Source organism: Ostrinia nubilalis, chromosome 6 (assembly GCF_963855985.1).
Source record: "Ostrinia nubilalis chromosome 6, ilOstNubi1.1, whole genome shotgun sequence".
Classification (NCBI taxonomy): domain Eukaryota; kingdom Metazoa; phylum Arthropoda; class Insecta; order Lepidoptera; family Crambidae; genus Ostrinia; species Ostrinia nubilalis.
In genome coordinates this window covers 8,655,315-8,665,575 of record NC_087093.1, presented here as the reverse complement: position 1 = coordinate 8,665,575, position 10,261 = coordinate 8,655,315, and the positions used below count along the sequence as shown (strand labels likewise).

The window sequence follows — 10,261 nt, the reverse complement described above, 5'->3', positions numbered from 1 at the left end:
GGTGCAGCTAGAGCGGTGGCGCTTTCAGATGCTGGATACAGCCAACGTCGTATAGGCCGTATGCTGTCATATCCTCGAACTACGATACGTGATGCCGTCCGACGATACAGAGAAACTGTATCTTACACCAGAAGACCAGGACAAGGTCGTAGGAGGTGCACCTCTGAACGAGATGACCGCTTCATCGTGTCCAACGTTTTAAGAAATCGCTTCACTACAGCTCCCGAAGCCCGTAACCGCCTATATGAAGTACGAAATGTAAGTGTTAGCGTTAGGACCATAAGAAGAAGGCTTGCAGAACGTAATTTGACTGGATTCCGGCCAGGTCGAGTCCCAGCATTGACCACAGAGCACCGGAGGGTAAGACTTCGATTTGCTCAACAATACCGTAACTGGACCATGGACCAATGGAAGAACGTCCTCTTCTCTGATGAGTACAGAGTAGCTCTAAGAGGTCCCGATGGACGCCAGCGGCGTGTGTACCGACGCCCCGGTGAGAGGTTTGCACAGTGTGCTGTTGTGGAAACAGTGGGCTATCAAGGTGGCTCAGTCATGGTATGGGGTGGTATTACTTATGAGGCTCGTACAGAGTTGGTTGTGTTTGAAAGAGGCAGCGTAAACGCTCAGAGGTACGTGGAAGAGGTCTTAGAACCTCATGTCATCCCTTTTGCCCCATTTATTGGAGACGATTTTCTTTTAATGCACGTGCGCACGTTGCTAGAGTCGTTACGGAGTATCTTGATACCGTGGGTATAGCCCGATTACCATGGCCGGCACGAAGCCCGGACCTAAACCCCATTGAACACGTTTGGGACAATCTTAAAAAGCGAGTACGAAGTCGGGTTCCGGCTCCTACTTCGATTAATGAGCTGAAGATTGCTGTGGTCGAAGAGTGGGAGAATATACCGCAGTCAGATATTCAAGACATAATGGATGGTGTTCCAAATCGACTGGAAGAAGTCATAAGAGCCAGAGGAGGCAGTACTCATTATTAACTTTTTGTTTTTAATACCAACTAAAAGTTTTAGATTGTTTATCATCACCGTTATTTTTCTTCATTATTTGGTAATTTCAAACTTTTTTTCATTACGTATTAAAAATTAAAGCAATATCTGATTGAAAGTTTTTTTTTCTTTTGTTATCATCCAATCTACAAAATAGCCAAGAAAAAAAACAATCCATAATTAATTGTGGCAGTTACATCGGAAAATGTAAGTGGGCGGTTAATTGTGCCTCAGAGTGTATTATGAATTCATGGATAAAATAAATATTTTTTTCCGATGCGCAATAAAATTCGCCCGCTGTGTCCTGAAGAAAAAATTTTTTTCACCCACTTTTTGCGAAAAAAGTACCATTCAATGTTATATTTTTATAATCCTGATAAATGTAGCTTTCAGGTCATATTTTTTTTATTAGATTATCTTCATTGGTTTAAAAGTTAACGACGTTTATTTAAAAAAATACTTTTTGGTTTTTGTGAATTTTACTCAATATTTCTATTTTTTGTATGAAAAGGCAAAAAGCTTGTTCTAGAAATGAATTCGCCATCCTTTAATTATCCGAAAATGATACCACACTTGCCCTAATACCCATAGTTTTGAAGATATGGGCCTTAAAGTGAAGCGTGGCGGAAGGAAACTTGCCCCCCCTCCCCCTGCTACCACAGGGGGGGCTCCCGATGTCTACCGACGGAAATCCACTCAGGAGCACCCAAAGAACCACTGTTGCAAAAATGAGCCTTCTATACCAAAGTGGAGGGGTTCTTGCACTAAATTCCCTACTATAGAGTTACTCACCTGTGTCCGTTTGGTTGCACAAAGCTGTATAAGTATTACTTTTCTCTATGGCTGTATACATTTTGTTGGTAGCGGCGACTGGTTGCGCCGCTATCTATGGTGTCCCGGTGAAATATAGCCCATAAAAAATGACGTAGGTCTGGCGATCACCTGCTCGTCTAATACGGGCAGGGAATAAAATAGATAAAATGTAACAGTTTTTATGTCGAAAGATTTTTATGAAAAAGGCAAAGAATATTATAAAATAATATTAATAAGAAAAACACATTTTTATAATAATACTTTCTCGATTTTATTACACACACCGGCAGATTTAGAGGAACGGAAAAAAAAGCATCAATATCATCATTATTTTAGGAAAAAAATGCCTAATTATGACATTATTTTTTAATTTTATTCTAAATATGAAAAAAATAATTGCCAACAGTATATTTTTTTAATTATTTTGTTTAAATTACCCCATCAACAGTTTCGTTGAGTGTTTTGAATTGAATGAAGCTTTTGCTAATTTGGATTTCTTTTACGTGAAAGATGTTTTTTTTCTGAGAATTTTGTTGTGTAAGCATTCAGTTACTTATAAGGGTTTATTATGCCCAGCTTAGCACCGTCAGAAATCATTAAGGCAGATGAAATGAGAAGTAACGGCCATGCATACAAATCGGCTGCCGTAAGACGTCGTTGATCAGTATCGACCACCCATGGCAGTAACCAACGGTACAGATTGATCATTTCTGTCGTTAGGAGGAGGGTTCAAGTCAGAAAAAGGCGTACTTCGCGACGGGATGACCGTTTTTTACAACTTCGAGTTTTCAGAAAGTCGCGGTTACCTGCTGTTCAAGCCAGAAATAACCTTAAAGACACTCGAGGAGTAAGAGTGACTGAGCCCACAGTTCACAGGAGATTTACTGAAGTTGGTATAGGGTCGTGCATACCCGAGAAAGCTCCAACTTGTGACACAGCACCGAAAAAACATATTGAACTTTTCACGTGAATATCGTGATTGGGTCTTGAACGACTGGAGGCATGATCTCTTCACTTATGAGTGCAGAGCTCTCTTAAACCAGATCGATGGAAGATAGCGAATATGGAGACACAAAGAGAACGTAACATTTAGTCTTAATTTTGAAAATATCGTGGTTTATGGAGGTAGCTTAATTCTGGTGTGGGGAAGGATTTGTTTGGGAGCTCGCACGGAGTTAGTGGTGGGTGATGGAGGAAATACGACTTCTGAATGGTACACTAGGAACATTTTAGAAGAACATGATGTGCCATTTACTCCATTTATTGTGGACTCCTTTAGTTTAATTCACGATAATGTTCGTTTTCACAGTGCTCGCTCAGTACAGGCACATCTAAACCATTTGGATATACCCATGATGCAGTGGCTGGCAAGATCCCTAGACAAGAATCCTATAGAGCATGTCTTGGACTTTCTTAAAAGATGTGTTAAACTCAGAATACCACTGGTGGTGTTGAGAAACGCGTTACTAGAGGAATGGCAGACATTGCCCCAAAATACCCTTCATAACATTAACTGCAGCATGCTCAGATGAATGGAAACCATCATCAGAGCAAGAGGGGGTAATACCCATCATTAATTAATTCATTTGGTTAGTGATAAGCTACCCTAATTTTTAATCTGGCCACAATTTCTAATTTTTGTTCAAAACTGAAAAATTGAAATTTCGTTTCGATGATTTTTTATTAAATAAAAACGACTAAATATTTAAGAAATATATGTTATTTTATTTTATTTTAATTATCTCTTTATTTTGTATAATAAATATTTCATAGATCAGTAGTAATTTTCCTTATTTTCATACTTTTTTTTGCGTTCCGCTAAATCTGCCGGTGTGTGTATATTCAACTTGTAAACAGAAAAATATTTCCTATTCCTACTACTTATTTATATTAATGAAGAAGGCATTATGCTCAAAGACTAAACAGTGCAGTGCCTGCAGCGTAGACAGTGTGACCGATCCTGCGGTTATTTTAATTACAATTAAAATTTGAAAGTGTCAATCTCAGTTAGCATCTCTGCAGTCATGACTGTGCCTGGACTAGCTAATAAGTAAAGAAAATAATAATACATTATTACATACAAATTAGTGATTTGCTGTTGATAAATGAGAATGCTCTTTTACAAAAGAAATACATCCTACCAATTAAATATTTAAAAAAATCTTGCATTTAATATAGTAATTATTTCTTTATTTTCTTTGTAATGAGATAAATAATTATTACATTTTATTAGATGTGAAAAACATGTTTTTCTATTTTAATTTTATTTTGACACTATCCACTTTTTAACTAAAATATATACCTATAATTTGAAGATTCAGGTTTAGGTCAATAGAGAGCGGTTCACTCAGAATCGGGCCCAGTACAGTCTCTACACACTGTCAAAAAAGATAATCAATAGAAAACATTACAGCTATTAAATTGTAACGACAACGAAAAGTAAAATAATTAATAAATACAATGATTTAGATCGCGCATGCATGCGAACGCTGCAGCCGAGTATCGTGGTCGTATTTACACACCGCTAAAAAAACGCATGTCATAGGGACCCAGCCACACAACCAAGTGCATATCACTTTGTGCCTAGAACTAGATTGTAGGACGATTTCTTGGTAACATGCATGCTTTGCTTAGCAACTATACTCGACCTTTTTTAAAGGGGCCACGAAAACGTTTTAGAAGTAGCAACATACATTTATTTCATTATGTTTAAACATATTATTATTTCACTTTAACAAAGCACGGTGGGCTATTTACAAAAGCTCGGCAGGCCCCAGGTCAGGTAGAGGAGTTACCTCTATTCTGCAAAGATAACGAACCAATGCAGTTTAATACCGCAACATAGCAAGTTCTAGGTTGTGCGGCCTGGGTCTACTGACTGCTGGGATTGCCACTACGGCATAGCGTCAGTTGTTGTAACAACTAATAGGCATTCTTAGATAGCTAAAATTACTTCCATTCAAGACATTTCATAAATGCATTTAAGTTTTTTATGTAGATAACGTATCTACATAAGTTAACCGTAAACTCTTGTAAGTGATCAACATGTCTTAATACATTTACATTATATTTTGTATGTATAAATAATTTCTAAATAGGTACTATATTATAGTCAAAGGACAAAATTGTAAAAAGTAAGAAACAATTGCAGTTTCTATCACTTAAATTATCGTATTTTATTAACAAAGTAAAAAAAGTTTACTAAGCATTCTACCTTTAACTACACAACACAACACATCACATTGATACAATTTTATTTTTATAGTTATCAAACTTCCTGATATATCTACATTTCTACGTACATCCTGCGTTGATAAGACAGCCAAAGAGATATAAAGTTATTACTTTCTTCATACGTTCTGATAAGACGGTTCAGTATATGATCTTAAAGCTATTTTAAAGTTATCACTCAATTGTCATTTAAAGTTTAGTTAGGCACGGCTGTGTGTTTAGCCCGCGCAGGACGTCCAGAGCCCCGATTACGGTAATTTTTAACGTCTCCAATCCAGACGCGTTTCTGATTCTGCAATACGATTGGTCAAGACAGCTGACGTACGCCAGCGTAAACAGCGTACGTCAGCTGTTTTGACCAATCGTATCGCAGAATCGATGAAGCGTGTCTGGATTGTAGACGTTAAAAGTTACCGTAATCGGGGCTCAGAAGCTAACCACTTTTGTTTGAGAACAAAGCGATTACCATAATGTGGTATTTTCATGTGTTTGTTCATGTAGGTACGGTGTAGTTCGGACACGCACAGAATATTCCGGAAGTTTTCTAAACGGCAGAATCCTAACTCAATTGCTAGCGACCTATTTGGATTCCTTTATAAAATATTTTCCTTTCAACAAATCAAATACATAAATGGGTAGGCACAATAATAATGCCTGCTGTAAAATGCCGCATTTATAAATAGATACATACTAAAACGTAAAACTAACTTAAATAATTATTGTTTATAATGAATTATACAGAGTGTAACATCCTGTATAAATACAAATAGTTACTGTGCATATAACAAGAATGTCCAGCAATGTGGTTATAATTGTTGTAAGGAAAACTGTTAACATACTGTAACATGTAAAATTTGAATACACTGATAAAACAATAAAGTTACACTATTTACAACGGATAATCTGGAATCTCTACAAACTACATTTACATCACACATTAACATCACATATCATTGCTACAGTCTAATAATAATAAATGCATTATACTCAAATACTGTTATACATTATAATTTTTATATTATTATTATACACTTCTTGGAAGTGCTATTTCACTTGCCTGCTAGGGCCTTGTTCAAAATACAAATAGGTACATGCTTTTGAAGAAAGAAGTGAGCGTTAGGGCTGTCCACACATTTTCGGGCCGTCGCCTATTAAACTCCGAACCTTTCGGGCCAAGTGTTTAGGCGGAGCGGAGTCAAGCAATAAGGAGTACTACACGAAACGCCGAGCAGAGGGCGCTACCAGAACAAACGGTAAACAATCCGCCATTTTGTATCTTTTTTTTATAACAACAAAACATCTCTGGGAAGTTTATTTCTGCAAATGTCGAGTGTTTATTTGATATAGTTGTGCTAGAACATAGGATTTTAGTTCTATTGTTTTTTCATGGATTCCGTGGAGACAAGTATTCCCGTAGCAGGTTTCAAGACGCTATCGGGTTCAAAGCGAGTTGTTCACACAACAACTCGCTCGACATTCGATGCGCGCTCAAATTCAGTTTTTCAATGCTTTTAATGTATTACACTTTAGAACACAAAAATAATATAAATTGTTTATTAGAGTCCATTACATAATAAATTAAAAGCATTAAAAAGATCGTTCATGCTTTCCGTTTATATACCCTCCACAACAGATGTCAGTTGACATTTCAAATGTTTGCGCCAGTGCTGCATTCCGACGGCGGAACATTGTAGCAATACCTAGGGTAAGCCCGGACGGCGCGGAGCTCAGGAGCCCAAAACCGAACAGCGTGGACAGCCCTCACAACAATACCGGAACATATCGAAGCTAAAGTTAAGTTTGTATCGTTCAGTCTGATCAAAAGCGTGTTTAATGTCGCACAGGGAACAGGTGTTCACTTAGAGTCAGCGTTCGCGGCGCGCGCGCTTGCCGCGGGCGGTGGGCGCGGGCGGCGAGTCGTCGTCGCGGCGCTTGGCGGGCGCGGCCGGCCGCTGCAGCTGGCTCTGCGCCGTCAGCTGCAGCTGCAGCGCGTGCGTGTTCAGCCGCTCCGCCAGCAGCAGCGGCTTCAACGCGGCCATCTTGTGGCTGTACAGCGTCACGCGGGGCCGGCTGTTCACGGCCGCCGTTAACTGCTCCCTGACACTCAATTCTGCATTATCCGCCTTGTCATTCCATTTGTCGTTCCCGTTCTCTCCGCCTTTATCTTTCGTCGACGACGCCCCGTTGTGGCCTTCTTTAGGTTCGTCCACGTCCGGACTGCATACAATGTTCACCTGAGCCCTAACTTCGGCGTCGAATTTGGATATTGTGCTCACCAGTGGTCTGGCCCAGCCGATATGAAGTATGGGTGTTTGACTTCCTTCTTCCCATTTACAAATACCGTCATAGAATCTGTAATCACAAGGCAAAATATTATTTACTTAAAATAGTGTATGAAATTGGAGACTTTAGTTAGTTAGACTATATTTGTTATAGTATTGGTGCTATTGTCATAGGAACTCATTTGAGGCATGAGCGCTCCTGCACACGATGCCGCTGCTGTCGCGCCGTCGCCGCGATTTTATACTGTGGATACGCGCCGTGTAAAGCTCGCTGCCGCGCCGGCACCGCCCTGTATACTAACAACAGTAGAGCGTTAAAATTATGCTTTGACGGCTCGGGAGCGGCGCGTTGGTGTGCTCTACGCGGTGCGTATCTAGTGTAGGGGTGCGGCGACAGCGCGGTGGCGGCTTCCTGTGCAGGAAGCGCTAAGGAGCGCTAAATGTGGACTTGCAGCCAAGATCAAAGCAGTTACACTCCCTGCCAATCTTGGAATTATGAAAACTTATTTTACAAACCTCAACAGCGATGCAAAACATTCTGGATCTTTTAGTATTGTTCTTGCTGAATGTCCAGAACTCTCTAGTTTCATTAATTGAGGTATTTGCTCATTAGCAATTTCAGAAAACTCCTTATATATTTCTTCATCATCCCGGGAGTAGTTATAGCTATAAGAAAAATTAAAAACAGTCAGATTGGATAAGAAAAGTCATTTACTGGAAAACAGTGCCATAAATGACATTTATTCCTCTTTTTGAACCGTTTTCTGTGTACAATAAAGTTTCAAATCAAATAAACAACTCACTGTCTTATAACATCTCCAGCACAAGCCCAAGCATTAAATGCTTCTTTGTACATTTTGTTGCGGAGGTAATAGCCACCCTGGAATGTGTAGGGATAGACATGTTTATCTTCATAGTAAGTCCTTGCAGACCTTATAGCTTGCACATACAGGGCTGCTGGGTCTGGTCTTGAAGCCAGTTTCTGAGATAATGGTGGGTTTTGTGATTCCTCTTTTAAGTCCCGTACGCCGGGGCTCTCCATGTACTCATCCAAGTCACCTAGATTTCCAAGAGCCATAGGATATGCATCCAAATGACCTGTAATTGAATATAAAACATAAATATAGTTAGTTATAAATTCTTTTTCTAACTGGTCCAGTCTTGACAGATTTTTATGGATGCAAGATAAGGATCTCGAAGAAAAATAAAATAGTCTTAATTTTCTACCTGCATAGAGCTATTAAATAAAGATATGACATTTATTACCATGATCATACAAAAGCCAGAGGAGGTTGTGTTGCATCTGTGATACTTCATGAACATCAATATTAGGTGTAAGAGTAGGATTGATTGACGAGACCAGTGCAGCAAGTTCCATGATTCTGGTGCACACTACAGGTTTCCCAGCTACATACAGCCAAGAGCGTGCCAACACCCCCTCACCCACAGAACGGCCTCTTTTATCTTCATTACCTTTACCATGCCATGTGACCTGACAATGTATAATAATAATAATATAACATTTCATTTTACAATTTAGTTGCACTCATCTCCAGTTTGTCCTTGGACATAGGGACAATGTATAATAAAACATTTATAATACCTTGATAAGTCTTTCTACTACATTTCATTTACAATGCAAATAAAAAATGCTCTATTCTTATAATAATAATACACACACCTCTGCGGTTTCTTTTCCATCCTTCCCAAAGACCACCCAAGCATGATCTTCAGATAGCGCTAAATGGACATCGCGTTTACCTACAACTTGACATCCAGCAGTCACAGCAAATGCAACTCCAAAACAGTCAAGCTTATTGCCTGATAAAAAACTATATATTGACTGTAGATGGGCACGGTCTTTGTAATAACTACGAGTTAGAGAATTCCAAACGATATCAGCAACGCGTTTAACCAAGTCTCGTGTAGCATACTCCCCGTTTAACAACTTATTGTCAACTCCGCTCCGCATCAAGGAAACAAACCTATCGTGCAAATCTTTGACTTCTTCCCATTCAAGAGAAGGGAATTTCATTTTTACAACAGATTGTTTGTTTGTCGATAGATTTACATCTTTATCGCTGTTTTTTATGTTAGTTAGATTGTTTTCAATTGCTCCCACAATAATGGAAAATAAAGATAGGTCGGGCTCCTTTTCACTGCGCAATTGCTCTTCAAATAAATCACATACTTTCTGAATACTGTCTATTGGAAAATATTTTTTAAAATCAATTCCGGACATATTCTATTGCATTATATATTTAAAAGCCGAAAGATTACTGGTTATTTTACTTGTATTTATTTTTATTACGCAAATGTCGCAAGCCGGCAATTTGGCATTCCCATTGTACCACAGATTAATAAACAAAGTGAAGCGTAGTGAAGTGAAAAAGATCGTACTGCTACGTACTGTACGTACAAATACGAGACAAAGATAATATAAGTTCAAGACTAAGGTGTTATTTATGAAACTCATCATAAAGCTCGTATGTACTGCAATGTTCCCATACTAAACCAAACAGAAAAACGTATGTAACTTCTAGCATCTCACCTTACAAATTCGATCTCAAAATTCAATAGCATTTTGATTTGATGAACAAACCTACGCAGAATGCGAGCTTATCAGCGTTTTATTTTGATTATATAGTCTTTGGTGGTTTGGTTGACAGACATCTGACGTCACAGATTTGTTGACATGGCGTTCAGGGTATGGAAACTTCCATACAACGGTCATCGAAGTGAAACTTGCTTCCAAACAGCGACATCGGTGAATAAATTCAAATACTTTTTAACTACCCTAAAACGCTCTAGATGTCGCTGCTCCTGTTTCCTTCATATTTTCATTTTTTTCTTAATTAAAATATATTTGAGAATATTGTTAATTACAATGTGAAAACTTTTTTTAAATGAAATTAATTTGTTTTAATTTAA

At 38.5% G+C, this 10,261-nt stretch overlaps 1 protein-coding gene across 1 annotated transcript; it reads right to left on the bottom strand.

Annotated features, from left to right (window-relative positions):
* Window positions 1–6,913: 6,913 nt before the first annotated feature.
* On the bottom strand, window positions 6,914–9,671 carry LOC135072745 (menin). Its single transcript, XM_063966783.1, has 5 exons — window positions 9,012–9,671; window positions 8,597–8,822; window positions 8,134–8,428; window positions 7,847–7,996; window positions 6,914–7,400 (listed from the first exon to the last, which is right to left on the bottom strand). The coding sequence occupies exons 1-5, from the start codon at window positions 9,570–9,572 to the stop codon at window positions 6,914–6,916; spliced, it is 1,719 nt and encodes a 572-aa protein (XP_063822853.1). The 5' UTR covers window positions 9,573–9,671.
* Between the last annotated feature and the right edge of the window lie 590 nt (window positions 9,672–10,261).

Coding starts and splice junctions, on each gene's coding strand:
- LOC135072745 (XM_063966783.1), bottom strand. CDS start 9,572: ATGTCCGGAATTGATTTTAAAAAATATTTTCCAATAGACAGTATTCAG. Junction 8,429..8,596: donor CTGGCTTTTGTATGATCATG/GTAATAAATGTC, acceptor ATTCAATTACAG/GTCATTTGGATGCATATCCT. Junction 7,997..8,133: donor GCTGGAGATGTTATAAGACA/GTGAGTTGTTTA, acceptor TTTTTCTTATAG/CTATAACTACTCCCGGGATG.